We start from the raw sequence: 18,068 nt of genomic DNA, 5'->3' as shown, positions 1-18,068 counted from the left end.
ATTTAAAAATTTTTAATTTAATTTTTAATTTAAAAAATTTTCAAAATATAAGACGAATAAGTAGCGAATGGCTAACTTTACAGGAGAGCGATTTCAAGTTGAAATTTTACATGCTGATCATAAGATTTTTAAGATTTGTAACCCCTATAACTCTGGGAATAATTAACTTTCCGGTAAAATATTCACAGGGAAGGTAGCGAATATAAAGGAGTATCCGAAAAACAAAAAAAATGAGTTTTGCAAAACAATTAACTTATTCAACTTATATTCTGACAAGCCGATATGTAATGCATTTGAAAAAGAAAGAGCTGGAAATTTTGATTTCATGAAATTTTCTTCATCTAAAAGGTGTGACATAGGACATTGGCACTTAGTATGGTATTAAAGACAAAAAAACTTAATTTTCTCTTTGAAGATAATTTAATTAAATTTAGTACTAATCAAATTTGTTATTGATCATCGAAATCGTTTTTTACTGCAAGAATTTGAATTTTTAACAAAATACGACTCATTTTCTGTTGCAACTTAATTTTAATTTCGATCACTCAGAATAAGAAACGAATAACTCGCAGTACACACATTAAAATCGAGTGAATCACATTAAAATTTTAATGTGATTCACATTAATTGTCGCTTGTGAGCGTCCAAATATGTTATTTGTGTCTTTGAGTCACTTAATATTTGGGGTTTTTCTATTTATTGATAACGAAGTGGACTTGGCCTGCAAAAATAAGTTTAAATTTACCTAAAGCATAAATATTTTTCACATTAAAAAATTAAAGAGAAAATCGCATTAATTTTTCGCATTAATGCTATAAATCAATTTATATCAAATTTTGCGGGTCAAGTCTACCTTTTTATCAACAAATAGATCAAATTTTGAACATAAAATGATTCAAACACACAAATTATACATTTGGACTCTCACCAGCGACAATTAATGTGATTCATATTAAAATTTTAATGTGCAAGTGTGATAACACAGTTAAAGCAATCTAAATGTAATTCGAATATCTTTGGGCTTTTTTCTACTATTTTTAAATGAAACTGGATCTTATCATGGTATAATTTTTAGATCCTCAAACAAATTGCGAAGCTAAATTACATTATGATAAGGCTTAAATCCATTTAAAAATAGGAGAAAAAATTCCAATTTCAAAGCTGTCTCAATTCAAAGGTGCCCCACTTCCCCCTATAGTGGATTCGAACTTTTGCATCAAGGAGTTAGCGTCCTATTTTTTAAACTTTGCCTTTCCAAAAAAAACCCTAAAGCTCGGTATTTGTGTTTGTCAAAAAATCAACTTATGACCATATTCTTGTACTCATAACCATGAGTAACAAATGATATTTGAACCTTGAAAATACCTTTCACCCAGCAGTACATCACACTAAAATTGCCATTCAATTTTCTGAAACCAACTAAAAAGGTGCAAAAAGCATAAGAATTCTTTTGGCGACCTTTAGTTCCATTGCTCATTGCAAGCTTATGTATAGAAAGAATTTGTATATGGCTATATAATTGTGTTAGAAGTTGAACTAAAAGAATTGCTCTCCTTTCACCACGAGCAAGATTGCTGAACATCTTAAAAAGTCCCACTAAACACTTAAGCTCAACAATTTGTAATTAATTTTCTTTTTTTTTTAATCTTATAATTATGAGATGCCATATCTGAAGATTCTCAAAGACGCGCGAGAGAGTAAATATTTGAAATTTCTTATTATAGAGACCATTTTAATCTGAAAATATCGCACATGCAACTTTCAATTGCATTTAAACTGAGGAATTTTTATTGTACTGATATTAAGTCGGGAGCTCAAATATGAATAATGCAAATTATTTCGAAGAAATTGATATGAGAAGAAAATGTATTTCTTCGCCAAAAAGCGCAAATTTAGACTTTTCTTCTCGATTGTACTGGGAAATTGCGCCAAAAATCATTTTTTTTTGTTTTGAGGCGTGAGGGGGCCGTTATGGCAAATAAGGCAAATAAGTTGAGTTTGGATGTAGAAAGTCACTCGGATGGTTTTCGGAAAACATTCCAAAGGAGTGACCAAGTGTGTGTCTCCAAGAGCGGCGATTTGCGCGAGCAACGGGATTCCATCTCTCGTTGGTCATTGAAATTATGTCTCATACACAAACGTGAACGCGGTGTTCTTGGGAAACCTGTTTAATATTATTTCGTCGCATTCCCCGGGGAGAAGAAAATAATAATAATACGAGTAAAAGAGAGGACCAAAGGGAACTACCATTCACTGTGTGCTTGTCTATTCACATAACGTAGAATAAGAATCAAGAAGTTATGAGGTTTAATTTCTTTATAATTTGTTGTCATGATTATAAAATTATTAAAATAATGATAAATTATTTTAGTAATACATGAATAAATTTAGTACTTAAATTTACTTAAGTAACTTACAAGAAAGTAGAGATTTTCTTAAGCCACACTTGAAAGGCAATCAAGTAGGAAAATGTACTCAATATGAAATTATATATTTGTACGTAACACTGAGAGAAATCCGAAAAAGTCAAAATAACATTCAGGAAATGTTAATTTTACCCTGCATTATTGATCCGAAAACGGTGTAAATATTACCATTTTTAGGTGTATTATGGGTTAAAGTTACACTTCTTTCATGTTGATTTTACCCTTAAAAGGTGTAAAATTAACATTAAAAAATGTTGATATGTTTTTTACATCCAAAAAGTGTTAAAGTCATGACGAAAAAAAGTTAATCGAAGCCTCTTTTTTTCTCAGTGAACTTGCTGTGTTTATAAAATTAATAAAATATATTCTTATGTCCTAGACACACTTACGACTTAAGCCGAGAGGCGGTTTAGTCAGAAATTGATGGGTATGTAGTCTAATTATTACTTCAAATATATATACGTTAACCCGTCTCTCGGCTTAAGCTGTAGGACTGTTAAAACCCATTAGGGCCCATTAAAAATTTATAACTTTGTAAATGAAATGACAACAGGTTTTTAAAGAGGTTTGTTTTTAATCCTTATTTTGCAATTTTTCTGTATACAATAAAAAATGACATCTTTATTCAAATTTTATTGTAATAACTTATTTATGCATTTTATTTTTTACTTATCTATTAATTTTTACTAATTAAAAATTAATAGACTATTTATGTATTTGAATTTAGAACACATAAAGAAGCTATTAATTCAAATAAATTAAAAAGTCATATGAGTACAGTAGCCCTACCTAAATCGGTTCTTTTAAGATCAGGCTATTAGGTATGATTCCTTCTAATCACACCTATTTTTTTAATTCAGGCAGCAATTTGAAAAAAAAAGTTTGATAAAAGTTTTCAAGATTAGTACATGAGGCAAACATGCTTAAATATGCTATAGTTTTTCTTAATTGTTTGTTTTAAAGGTTTTTCATGAAATTTACAATAAGTATGTAAATTTACTATAAGTACGTACAGATGAATAAAGATCGTTGAATTTGAAATAATTTCACGCCAGAAATTTATAGTAATTCGCATAACATTTGAATTCCAAATGCCCAAACTTCACTGTCAAGTGTTTACTAAACACTTGACAGCGATGTTTTTCTTTTAAATAAGGCTGAGAAATAATTCTAATATTTAGCTTTAATAATGTTAATAATTTTATTTATTTCTCAAAAAATACTGATATTTTTACTCTCAACGATGAACTGGCGCAATTGACTTTAGAGGGATATCTCTGGTGATTGCCAGTAAAAATGTTAGTCACCCGAAGATGAAAACACTTTTTTGGTTTTGCCCAGAGCTTTCGATCTTGATGGGGATTTTCTTCAGTGGCTGGAAGGGCATTAAAATTATTTATTTTGCAACTATAATATGTTAAAAAGAAATTCACTACAAATAAATAATTTTTTAATGCCCTTCCATCCACTGAAGAAGATCCCCATCAGGATCGAAAGCTCTAGGCAAAACCAAAAAAGTGTTTTCATCTTAGGATGACTATGATTTTTTTAGTTTAATACAATCCATTTACTATTATGTGTAATTCGTGTAATTCAAAGTAGGATCAGTAGGGTACAATGGGGTAATTTGGAATCGGTCCTTAAATTAGGTATTTGAAATTTTCTCACTGTTTTAGATAGGCAAAAAGTATCATCAAGTAAGGATACTTGAGTTAGGGCTTTTTTCATGGTATTTTTTTCTCTCTTTGACCATTTGAAACAGTCAGAGTCTGTACATCTCAATATTCCAATTTAGGTAAAATTCCAAATTACCCCATTGTATTCTATTCCAATGAATTTTAGACATTCTAGGACCCAATGCTTTGGACGCATTCTGAATATATAGTTTCCAATCATCAAACTTTTGAAAAACGTTTAAGGAATCTTTTTCCAATATGTGAGATTATCGATAATAGTATATTCTCCAATTCTAAAGATATTAAGTGAGTTCAAGTTACTAAAAGAGGCAACAAGGTGAGTGTGGTTTGCGATGTTCTGATCTAAAATACTCTGGAGCTCACAAAATGACGCGAAGTGTTTGTGGTTGAAGAAGGAATTAAGAAGAAGAGAAGAGACACAATCAAGATGGAAAGATCATTTCGACAATGAAAAATGTGTGTGCGTTGGGCAAAAAGACACAGCCACTGGAATATCCGGCATGAAAATTCCATATCTCAGCATTTAGCTCCATACACACATTCCTCATCTTTGGATAACGTTTCATCTCTCTCACCAAACTGTTCTGTGTTGACAGAATCAGTGTCTGCCCCGAAGATCTTTTACTTCTGGCATTTTTTGCCATCTCACATGCTCTCGACGTGATTTTGATCATTTTTTTTGTCACACTGTCTTGCAGATTGACCTGAAACCATCACTGTCTCGCCCGGGCATGTCCTCATTACCTCTTTTGTCCGGCCACCATGTGCCTAGACAAGTATCTTCATGAGTCATACCACGAATGGGGGTGGGCTTCATCAGGGAGCACCGCCACCTCCATCCACCTCATCTGGACTTGTGGCCACAACACCAGCCACCCCACAAACCAACACACCCACAACAGCATGGTCTTTGGCCGGGCGACACAGCTGGGATCCTGGACGAATTGGTGTGGAGCATCTGGCTGGTGCACTCAGTCCTCTATGCATCACAGATGCCAATCATGAGATCGTGCGACCAAAACCACGACGATATGTGTGAGTCTTTTTCTAAATTATTTACACTTAAGAATATAAGTTTGCTAGTCAACCACAAATGAAGTACTTTAAGTAAATTGTGAAATTCATCTATTTTACAAGATATAGAATAAGAAAACAGTTGTTCTTTAAAAAATACAGAGCCGTAACTCTAATCAGAAAATTACTTTTAATGAAAGAATTTAATAGATGAAGTGAGTCCAATTTTCAACACTGAAAGAAATCCGAAAAAGTTAAAATAATATTCCGGAAATGTTAATTTTACCCTGCAGTATTGATCAGAAATCGGTATAAATATTATGCTGTTTAGGTGTATTAGGGGTTAAAGTTACCCCTTTTCATGTTATTTTCACCCTTAAAAAGGTGTAAAATTAACATTAAAAAATGTTGATATATTTTTACACCTAAAAAGTGTTAAAGTTATGAGGAAAACAAGTTAATCGCACACCCGTTTTTTTCTCAGTGAAGGGACCTTACCTTCACGACCCTCACTCATTCTTAACACATTTTCTTAGCTATCCCCAAATCCTTCCAAGAATTTTATCGTTAATGAGTATTTACTGAATAGAGTCAATTCAGATTAATTTGAAAAGTATTTTAACATATCCTGAAGAAGTCTAAACCGGTTGCAAAAATCTAGGAACTTGATATTGTTGATCCGAAATGCAATTGCATAACCTAAACATAAAAATTAAAAAAAAAACTAGTATTACCTATGCTACTTTTGAGACCTTATTTTTTGAAAAGATATAAGAATTTTTCTTTGAATTTTATAATGTAATCATAAAACCCATCAAAAAGGTAAAATAAGATTTCTATTTAAACCAATTTAATTTTTTAATACTTAAGGAGTTACATGGGTCTCTCAGGTCAAAAAATAGGTCTTTTTTCTGATAATAATTTATTGTGTTGAAAATATTTTAGAAATTCCAACTTTTGGGATATGAAAGAGTAACTTTAGAACAAAATTAAAAAAAAAAAATTTTGAAAAATTTTGAAAATGCGACCATTGGTAGCTGATTTTCGGAACCATTCCTAAAAAAACAGACCTTGCGGTAGGTAAGATTTCTCCCAGTAGGTTCATTTGAAATCAAAAAACCGAATATACTCTGTTAGAGGATTAGTTGGACCAGTGGATGAACGAAGGATTTTTGAAAAGTACCAATTTTATACCCTATTTTTCAACACATTTTTGTATTGTAAAAATAGTTCTGATTAAAGGAAGTGCAAATCCTTTGTTCAAACACTAGATAATACTTCTCAAAACAAGTATGCAAAATTTCAGAAAGATCGGTTCAGTAGACTCTGAGTAATCTTGACTATCGCATTGTAAAACGGTGTTTTAAGAAAAACGCGTTTAAAGTTTTACAACAATATGCCTGGGCAGGCGGAATGCATAACTAAAACTACTCTACCTCCGAGAGTTTTACTCCGATTGACTTGAAATTTTCAGAAAATATTTTTCAAAAAATATTTTAAAAATAAAAAAAAAATGAATTGATTTTTTTTGACCTGAGAGACCCATGTAACTCCTTAACAAAATTTGGTTTAAATGAACAAGATAAATATCATAAATACAGTTGCTCATTAACTGAGCTACACTCTCCTGTCAAGCCGAGCTGTTGATCAACCGGTCATCTCCAGAGATCTTCAGCATTTGAGTACCTCTCACTTCATCTTCAGAACTAATACACTGTGATACTTTGTAACTCAGGGTTGGAAATAGAAGCATTCATGCCCATTCATGCCTATTTGCAGAGATCTCTGTAAACATTATTATTATTATTACTAATATCGTGTGTTATGAGCAGAAAGCATCCGATTTGTTAGAGTTATTAATTAAATATAATTAGAAAACATATGCAAAAACACAAAAAACGACATCCGAAAGCCCTGTTAAATGCTGGTTAAGTTAATCAAAACATTTCCTTTGCTCGCTCACCGTTCGGAAGCAAAACTAGAATTAAGAGAACTTCAGCGGTTTTAAATTTAAAGATTTTTTAACATACTGGATCATTTATGAGATTATTTTATAAAATTTATTTTATGTGAATTTTTTCACGATGAGAATATTGAAAACTTTAATTATGATTTATGAATGATTATTTTCTCTGCGGATTTTTCAATGATGAAAGACATCATTGGAGCTGTTTTCGAAAAAGCCTAGAACCACGTTTTGGGTGGGACGGGATTCACTGGTAAAAATAAAAGGATCAAATTGATCCAAATTTGATCCTTGTGCAAAGGATGGATCAAATTTCAAACTTTGAATGCACATTTATTATAATGAACGTTTTATCATAAACTTGTTACTCACAATATATTTCTCTCATCAGAGTGAACACCTAAGATAACTTTTCATTGTCATTATTCATTTATTTTTTAGTTAAAAAAGTAAGATTTTCAAATGATTCTTGATGATCCATCTATTTTTACCAGAGTTAGGAAAAATTCTAAAAAAAAACTGCTCTAGATAATGTTTTTTTAGTGGAGGGGGGTTACTGAAGACCGAAAGTTGATATCTTTCACAGTTTGCCTTCTTAGCTCAATAACAATTTGAAAAATATGTCAAAACATTCGAACGAACTATATATAATTTACGAGTACTTTACCGATTCATTACCGATTGAGACCGATGCATCTGGATTCGAAATTTTAAGACCTTTCCAATATATCCAAATTCAAGCAAATCGATTGAAAAATAGTTTGAACTTTGACCTTCAATTCAAAGTAACGAATTTTGGGGTCATATGTATGGACTAAATATTTTCCTGAGCTACCTCCTAAACATATCCAAAAATTAAAAAAAAAATCGTTTTGGAGGTATTTTGGTAGGCGAAAAAACGTCTCTAGATAATAATTTTTAGAGGGGGTCGTTGTAGATCGTATAAAGATATCTCTTATCGTTTGCTCTCTAAGCCACTTTGGACACTAAAATCATAGCCTATAAACTTTAAATATTTATTGCTAAATAAACAGAATAGAAATGAAATAAAAATAAAATAACATTTAAAAAAATTTAATTGCTATTGCTCGAATGTTTTACGAAGCTCATTATATAATTTAGTGAAATGCATATAGGGTAAAGTGGTACAAGTTGAACAATGGTACAATTTGGACAGGGTTTTTTTTCTTGATAAATTTAGTACTTCACTTTTATTTGTATATTTTTAATGCTTTTGTTTTATAATTTGGTTCCTTGTGCTGAAAAACAAATTTTGTACTGTATTTATCAAGAAAAAAACCATGTCCAACTTGTACCGGCGAATTGTCCAACTTGTAACACTATGTCTAACTTATATCACTTTACCAAAAATCAAAACTTTTTTGAAAAATATAAAATTAATTGTTTTTGCCTCATAACTACTAGACTTTGAAAAGTTCTATATTGTTCGTAAATACTTGTGAATTCCTATTGGGAATTGACGAAATGCTCGTAAATCGTATAACCCATTAAAAAGTTGGTAAGTGTTTGTACTTTTTTCACAAAATTATTTGTAACATAATCACTTGATGAACATTTTTGTTCTTTTACAAATTTTTGTTCGTACTTTTTTGTCTGTCTAGCAAAACATTACGAACAAATGACAAACTTTTACAAACACTTTTCTGTGTGTTTACGAACATTTACGAAAAAATGTTTTAGAAGAACAAAAAATACTCGTCAAGAAGTAATCGTGTTGCGAATAATATTTGTGAAAAAGTACAAACTTTTACAAACATTTTACTCCCCGGTTGGAGTTCACAAACATTTAATTGTACAATTGTTGTATAATATTTCAGTGGCTTTCTTAATTAATTATTTTTTTCTATATTTTTACTTTCAAAATTTCAAGTTTAGCTAATGACTAATGAACAAATTCTTGAAAACAAAAAAAAAAACTTTTGACTACCAGATATAATTATTTTAATTGATTGCCTCTTCACATTTAATTCCACGCTATTGTACATCAAATTAAAAATTCGTCTTCATCTCAAAATCCACGAAAAGAATTATTTTGTTGAGAAATTTTGCATGCTGAGTAAATGGTAAAATAACTGATGAAATCGTCAGAAAATAATGAAGACACATTGATGTTTAAATCACGTACAGAAAAATTACTTTTTCAACTTCAAGTTTTGATGGGTTCGGACTTTTGGATACATGAGAATGACCTTGAGATACGGGCAAAAATTTGCTCTTCCTGGGCAATTTTCCTGGGTAAATGAAAGATGTATAATTTTCGACAATTTAGCCTTCCTCCAAATGTATGATTTCTCTGTTCATGCACTGACCCAAAAGTCAACCTATTATGCCACTGAAACTTCTTGCATTCATCTCGCGAGTTCGGTAATCGTTTTTTTTCACAGACTCTTTATGCTTCTTTCTTTCCTTTAAACAGTTATGATCATATTTCTTGTTCGATTTAGTCGATCTTGAGCTCATTTTCAGGCTTTCATCATGAGCACCACAATCTCCCGTGGGTCAATTGAAGGCACAATCTTACTGGTGGATTTAATCGCTAGAAGCACTTTAACTTGTTTTGCCCATGATGGCAAAGTGCCCAACCATTTGATCGTTCACAAATATAATTTGATCCATTTTTTCACTGCGAAAAGAATTACCATCAAATTGGTTGATGGTGAGCAGTGGGGATTTTTCTCTTGCCTCTAGGAGGATAAAAATAAGATGATATTTATAGTTTGAGGGAGAAATGAGAGACAAACCATGATTGTGAGAACAATCGTGGAAAAGGTGGAGAAAGTCAATTGAAATTCTCACACAAGAAGCTAATGAACTTTTCACCTTCTTCAATTGTAAATTCAAAGTTATCTCCTTCTCTGGAAGCCCTCCTATTGAAATTACACCACGATGGAAAAACTATAATAAGAGATGAAAGAGAGAAGTTAAAAAGATGATCTCCATATTCTCCCTTTCATTTCATGAAAGTAATCCAATAATTTTGCAATTTTCAGCAGTAGCAAAATTTAAAATTCGAATAGATTCTAATCGATTTATTTAAATTAAATGCACCATCACGAAACCGTCTTGCTTGAAGATTTAGACACGTTTTCCTATATTTCTTCTTCTCTTACTACTTCTTAATTGTAGATGTCAATTTAACGTAAAATTGAAAAATTACATTTAAAAAAAACGGATATGACAACAATTTTCTCATTTTCGAACTAAAGAAATTATTTTGCAATTTTTGTGAAATTCCTTATACAATAATTGACCGAAAATTAAACAAAAAAAGTATAAAGAGAAATAAAATCCAAGATAAAAGACATTGACCTAAAGGTGTTATTAATGAAATTTTCCCCATCTCTCGACCCTTCTTTTCTCCCATTCTTTTTCCCGCGAATGGAAAAACGATCGTGAGCATCTCGAGGAAATAACATAATTTAAATATAATTGTCTGAAAGTGAGATGAAAGTGTGGGAGTTTTTCACCCTGATGTGTAGTTTTTTCACTAACATTAATTGTGATAATTTTCTCCCACTGTTCAACTTTTTTTTTTCGACATAAGAATTTCTTCTTTTATCGTTAGCTCGTGTATCTCCCATTCAACATACCTGAGACAATTCAGAGACTGAGATAAAAAGAATATAGCAGATATGGAAGTCTCATCGTTTTACTTTCTAACGTGCGCAGGCATTTTGATCGAGGGAGATGGGAGTACACGAGGTGTGAGCAATGGGGGCGGATTAGATAATAATTACTGATATAATAATATTTATAAACACGAAAAGGTCTCACTTTCTTCACAAGCCTTAAGGATATTTTGAAAATCCGTCAGTAAGCAAACATTATCTATAGTTCTAGAGCACTCCAATATGCAAGTGTTTCGGATTCGAATCCCCCTTGGGTTACCAAGAATTTTTCTGAATTTAAACACTGCACTGGTGAGAGAAATCCGAAAAAGTTAAAATAACATTCCGGAAATGTTAATTTTACACTGCATTATTGATCCGAAATCGGTGTAAATATTATGCTTTTTGGGTGTATTATGGGTTAAAGTTACCTTTTTTCATGTTAATTTTACACTTAAAAAGGTGCAAAATTAACATTAAAAAATGTTGATATATTTTTACACCTAAAAAGTGTTAAAGTTACGAGAAAAAAAAGTTAATCGCACCTCCTTTTTCCCCTAAAAACTCCATCCCTGTCATAAGAAAAATAATGAAACATATCTAGAAATTCCGCATGCGGAATGACCTAGTTCCTCTACAAAATGTCGTACGAACATTAAACAGTAGTTCTAATATTAGTAAATAATAATAATAATAATAATAATAATAATGCTAGCACAACATTCCATGAAGGAACAAGGCCTTCCCACAAGGGGATTTCTAGACATGCATTATTATTTTTTCTTGTACGGGATGAGGTTGTCAGTCCCATGCCCGTAGAATCAAATGCAGTAAAGCTCACTGGATGCAATCCGAACACCTTTAACACCAGAAAAATTCCTGGTGACCTAAAGGGGATTCGAACCCGGGACACTTGCATCATAGAGCGAGTGCTCTACCACATGACCCATTGAGTGCCAAATATAGTAAAGTATATTAGTAAAATTAATAAAAATAAAAAAAGTAAAGTAAACCAAAGTAAAGCGACCATTAAATTAAACGTCGCAAATGCACAGTGTTTCTACGAAACACTCGAACTAATAACTTTTATGCTATACTTCAAAATGTAGATTCTCATTACTTATCTAGATTGATAAAATTTATTCAATAGCCTAATGGGAAAAAGACTCAAGATCGAGAGTTTTAAGTCTACATAAAGTCTCTTTTCGATTCGTAAATTTTATCGTTTACTGGTTTACAGCTTTATCCGTAGGTCACCTAACATTCCAAAAAAGCATAAAAGTAATACAATTGGATTCCAGAGAAACACTATTTTTAAAAGAAAAAGAGACAATAAAAATGGTCTATAACCGATTGGAAAATTCTCACTTTTTAGAGATTTTAAGGCCTTGCCAATGAACCAAAACCTGCTCCAATCAGTTGAAAAATATACCTTCTAGAAACTTTGTGATGTTTATATTGAAAAACTGTTATTCAAATTTGCGAAATACTCGAACTCATGATCATACTCCAAAAAAAACAGCATCGCATATTATGTATATAAACAAAATCGGTGGCAGCCAAAATCCCGAAAGCCAAAGTCCCGAAAGCCAAAATCCCGAATGCCAAAATCCCGAAAAGGCCAAAATCCCGAAAGCCAAAATCTCGAATTCCAAAATCCCGAATGTTCAAAATTCTGAAAGAGATGAAATTATATGGAGGAAAATGTTTAGAATAATTTCCCAAGACACAGAAGACTTCCCTTTGCCTCCAGCAAGCACGGGTCCAATCGTGGGAGTAGCTATGACACTTTTAAGAATTCGGGATTTTGGCTTTCGGGATTTTGGCTCATTCGGGATTTTGGTTTTCGGGATTTTGGCGTTCGGGATTTTGGCTTTCGGGATTTTGGCTTTCGAGATTTTGACCGGGACCCACTATTTTTAAAGCTTTTAGGTTTTAAATCGGTTTTGAATATAGATCACCTAAAAGTTTTTCAAAATATCGTAGGTCAAGTCAGATTCAGACAAAAATTAATTATTGATTGATATTCAGTTTACTAACAGTTCAATCACATTAAACCGGTTTTATCGGTTTGAAAAGTGCATAATATTGCATGACCTTTCAAATTAAAAAAAAGAATTATAGGAAATAAGGAATATTTTTGTATATATACGGAAAATGTGTTTAAACAGTTTTCAACACATTTGAGAAAAAGGAAGTGTTTAGGTGTTCCGAAATTAACGATAATGTTTTAGTAACAAAGGTTTTAATCACAAAGAGCAATTATTAAGCTAACAGATGAAAATTAAAACTAATACAGTTTTGCGAAATTAACTTACTCTTTCTCAACCAGAAAGTAATACCTCCAAAATGCGTATTTGGCAAAAATTGAACCCGGAAAATTTAGTTGAATTGAGTTAACTATAAATTTAGCTGTTAAACTTTCATTTGAGCATTTAGGAAAAAAAAGTAAAGAAGAAAAATGTAATCCTCAAAAAGACTTTTACAAAAAGATTTTTTCTGTTAACGTAATATCTGTATATACGAAAATTTTCAAATACGAAATCTTCGGGTACGAAATTTTTCAGATATACAAAGTTCTATATCCGTACGTACGAATAAGTCCGCCTATAACCCTTTAAGGACGATTGGAACACCGGTGTCCCATAAAGAAAATATTTTTTCCTGACTACTTAAAGATATTTTTTTTCTTATGTTTGTACGTAATTGCAAAGTAGAAGGTTGAAAGAATCTAGGATATTTTTTGCAAGTCTTCAGCTATTTGCTATATAGTAAATTTTTAAGCTGAAAAGTGACGAATCTTTAAATTCTCATAATGATAATTAATTTTAATTATTTTTTATATTTCCAATTTTTTTTAAGCAAAACCGTTTTGGAAAAAGAAACTAAAATACTCAAACATAATATTTTTCATTAGAGTGAAAATTATCAGTCATTTGTATTGTTAGAAAAATTACTTAAATTTTTAGGCTATTTTTGTCCCTATTGTTCATAGAGGGAAAAAATACACCGAATCAAACTCTCTTGGATTTTCTAAGGCTAGATATAAGACCTTTTACTGATTTTGTGTATCGGTTTTATTTTTATTGCTGATTTTCGGTCCGTGAAAACTGTCTCGTCGTTAAAGGGATAACGAATACGGTTTTCAGATGAAGACTTACAAGTCTTATACATCCAATCAAATATTTCGCTAAAACATAATCCTATTGCATTAGTCGCCAAATAGACTCTCACCTCTGTTTGTGGCAAAAGAGGATGTTCACAGTTGGGATCTCATCATCTTCTTGCACCTCTCTGGTCATCAACCAGTTATGTATATGAGAGTTGTGCTGTGTGTGAAAGATCTCTCGGTCTTAATGTTTTCATTGTTTTCAATTGAAATTGAAAATTACGGTGCATGTGTATGAGGGCCTTGAAATTTGAAGCATACAACAATCGGATGGTAGCCCCCGCACAAGAGCAAAAAAAATCCCTCAAGTGGGAGGGCTACTCTGGTTTTTCATGGCTCATGTGGCATCAGTTGGACGCGAATTGAGGCACTGTGAAGACGTGAAATGGTAGAAACGGCAATTGTATTGTAATATAATCAAACGAGTTGCGAGGGTTAATTTTGTGCTGTGCTCAAGAAATAGGTAATCATGCATTGCTCCAAGGATTGCATGTGTACGCTGTGTCGTGAGTTGAGTGATTTTAAGCAGATCAAAGTGAAGATGGACAAAAAGGGATCTCATGTCGATAATGATAATTTCATATTGAGACGCAGACTCTCCACTGAACTCCTCAATGAGATGGGACAGAATTTTGCCAGAAAACGATCCTCATTTTTCAGACAATTGCCACAGAGAGCTAATCAGTCAGGGTCGAGAATGACCAAAGCCAGTAGTTACAATGAACTTCCGGGGCAATTTGATAATCGGCTCAACCACCAGAGGAGTTCCTTTCTGGCTCCTCTTAAGGATGAGGATCAGAGAATTGTGAGGAGTACAACAAATCTGACTGAAAATCCCGAAAAGAACGCCCCATCTGGTCATAAAGTAGTCATTTACTTCGGTGACTCTCTGAATAAGCGCAAGAACGAAAAGAGAACTTCCATTCCGGATGTTCACCATGCCAGTCGACTCCTAGAGGAGACAGCTCCTCCGGAAAACTCCGCCCCTGACAGAAGACAATCATCTCGTACAGATAATACTGACGTGATGCGTCAGCTGAAGTCAGTGCTAGAAGAGAAGAATCGCGAAAGAGAATCTGCGATAAAGAAGGTGGCAGAGAAAACTCCCCCGAAAAGTGATAAAGTCAATGATAAAACATTTGAAAAGCGAGAAATACCTTCTGCAAGTACGCAGGTCGGCAGAGAACTTCCGCATTTCGTGGAGAGTGTCATCAATGGTGTGATTAACATAAAAATAGAAGAAAATTACGAGGAAGCCACAAGACTGGTGAAGAGTATTGCCAACAGCACTAATTCGTCCGGGAGTGATGTTCAGTCACTCAATGATGACTCCTTCGATTGGAGCTTTGTTCAAGAGTGGAGAACCCGGTACATTTTATTTCTTGTCCCTGCTGCACCTGATAGCTTTTCCAGCAAAGCAATTGCCCACAAGACGTTGCACTTTATCACATTTAATTAGTGCTTTTCTTGCAACTTATTTCATAACCGTTTAATCAGAGAATCTGTTGTGAGGAAAAATGTATATAATTGAAAAAGAGTGGAAATGATGAGGAAGTGTAGAAAATCATTTACAGAAATTTATTTACCCATTGTGTGCGTAAATGAAAACTCGCGAGTTTGGGAAGAGGTTCGTGCAAGTGCTGACGTTGAAGTCTTTCGTAAGACTTTTTGGGAAGTTTGATTACTTCCTCAACTGTAAATTATATCAATGAAAAGGAATATGTGACACATTCAGGATTTATAAGGAACATTTATGATGAATGACTTATAAGGACATAAATGATTTATAAGGAAGTAAAATTATAAATATTAAGATCTCCCTGAATCCTTGAAGTTGATAACTAATCTATCCAAGAAAATTATAATAACATGAATTAATTCATTAATGAATTAATCTCAGGTTGATCCTCGGGTATAAGGTTAAGGAAATTAAGGAAGGACCTCTAATCAATGGTCGCCCTCAGTTTATAACAGTTAGGATAAAGCATTCCTGACAAACTCTACAGTTTGAATATTCTCGAGGACCAGCTTGAGTCTATTTGGACATTAGGGTTTTCGCATAGAAATATTTCAGTACGGAAAATCTTTCAGGTTTCACACATACTTAGGCTTCGAACACTCCATATTTTTTAATATATTTTATTAGCTGGTATTATACACTGAGAGAAATCCGAAAAAGTTAAAATGACATTCTGGAAATGTTAATTTTACCCTGCAGTATTGATCCGAAATCGGTGTAAATATTATGCTTTTTAGGTGTATTGGGGGTTAAAGTTACCCTTCTTTCATGTTGATTTTACCCTTAAAAGGTGTAAAATTAACATTAAAAAATGTTGATATATTTTTACACCTATAGTGTTAAAATTATGAGGAAAAAAATTTAATCGCACCCCCTTTTTTTCTCAGTGTAGGAAGGCGAGGTAATTCCGATGCTTTTTATACAGTAGACTCTCACTCAATCGGCTCTTTTTCAATCGGGTGACAAATTTTGTTGACAATTTTCACGTTTAATTATGAAGCTAATTCGCTCAAATTCGCTGTAGTTCTTCCTATTCTATCGTGATTCTTTATAATTGAGCGCTTTTTGTGGAATTTACAAAGGCTTTGACGCTCAATTCTATCGCTAAACTGGATGACATTTTGCCCCATATTCCCGATTGAGAGAGAGAGTCTACTGTAGATTGTGAATTTAACGCTTGTTTTTGGGCTAATGAAATATTTTTTTCCCCATTCCAAATCAATAGAATTTTTCTTTATTTCACTTAGAACCATGATAGAAAAAGAATTTTAGCAATAATATTGAAGAAAATTAATAAAATTACGATAATATTAACTTTTGTCTAACTCCGTTGAATTGGATCAAACTCGGATTCACATTTCCTGTATGAAAAAAAATTAAGTCTGACTTATCAAAGGAGCATGGGAAGATATGAAGTGTTCAAAGCCAGACTATATCTGAAGCCTGAAACCTTCCCCTAGTACTCAGTCGTGAGAAATATCCTAAATTATGAGCGATATTGCAATTCTTTCAAGTTATAATAATTTTCTTAAGAATTGGCATATTATTATTTTTTTAGGCTTTGGTATAATAATTGTTCTTCTTTAGTGTATCGTAGCCCACGAATTCAATAGTGATAAGCGGTTGGAAATAAACGAATGAATGAATAGTGAAATAAGTAACATTGTCACTAAACAAAATAAAAGCTGCTTTTAATGCTCTCAATAACCGATAATTATTTTTCATATTTAAGCACTATTTTATTTTACATGAATAAGATTTTGAGGCATAAGGGAAAGTTCTTATGCTTTACACGGTCCCAAGCTGTATAATGATTAAATTTTTCCTATGTTTTTCAATTAATATGACTCATCGCACCCATATTTAAAAACTAGGAGAAATTGTCTTATTTTTAAAATATATCGCGAAGTCACATTTATTCAGGAAAATAGGAAAAATTTAGTCATCATGAAGCTTGGGACCGTCTAAAGCATGGGCACTTTCCCCTATTATTACTATTTTTACTGCTCGAACTCTACAGAGAAAGCAGAATAATCCTTCGATTTTGAGTTATATTTTTCGACTTCTTACCCTAAAGCGTCATATTTTGGTAGAATTTTGTAAATCTGAAGTTTCGAGTTTTTTGACGTTACGCGGTTTATCCGTTTGTCCGTCCGCCCGTGAGACCGTTACCACACCTAGAGACCAAACGGTTAGACACTGCGACTTGGAAAATTCAGGTGACCGCCCATAACTCGACCCAAGGACCGTTAACACGTTCCTAATTTTCCCATACCCTCCTCCTGCCCCCAAAATCATATTTTTTGAGATTGCTCGAAAATGCGTCGTGCATTTTTTTTCAATTTTGGATAAGTCTTAGAAATTTGCTAAGCGAACATTTCCTCCATATGCGAAAATACCGTTGAATCATTCTTAGTAACGGTTTTTTAGGATTTATAGATCAAACGTCACTAAACATACAACGAATGAAGGGATTTTCCATCGTTTTCATCCCGGAGTTTGGAACCGACGCTAAGACGGCAATGGCCGCACGGGGGTGCGGAAAAAACAGAGATGAAAATAAATCAATCAATCAATCGAGATTTTAGAAAACGTATTTCCCAACCGTATGGTATCGTGTTTTGGACTCGTTCGAAAGGTCTTAGAAT

General features: G+C 32.7%; 1 protein-coding gene across 4 annotated transcripts in view; it reads right to left on the bottom strand.

Annotated features, from left to right (window-relative positions):
* LOC129803599 (protein FAM117B-like) overlaps positions 1–18,068 on the bottom strand; it is a 101,504-nt gene that overhangs the window by 32,473 nt on the left and 50,963 nt on the right. The window contains exon 3 of one of the 4 annotated variants that reach the window (XM_055850298.1): positions 6,892–6,922. The exons of the other annotated variants lie outside the window; for them this stretch is intronic. Coding sequence (XP_055706273.1) covers positions 6,907–6,922 — 16 coding nt within the window. The 3' untranslated portion in view covers positions 6,892–6,906. Of the gene's footprint in view, positions 1–6,891; positions 6,923–18,068 lie in introns of those variants that run through there. 4 annotated transcript variants of the gene reach the window in all.

Source organism: Phlebotomus papatasi, chromosome 2, assembly GCF_024763615.1.
Source record: "Phlebotomus papatasi isolate M1 chromosome 2, Ppap_2.1, whole genome shotgun sequence".
Lineage (NCBI taxonomy): Eukaryota > Metazoa > Arthropoda > Insecta > Diptera > Psychodidae > Phlebotomus > Phlebotomus papatasi.
The sequence above is the reverse complement of the archived record's forward strand: the minus strand, read 5'-3'. Positions and strand labels throughout refer to the sequence as shown.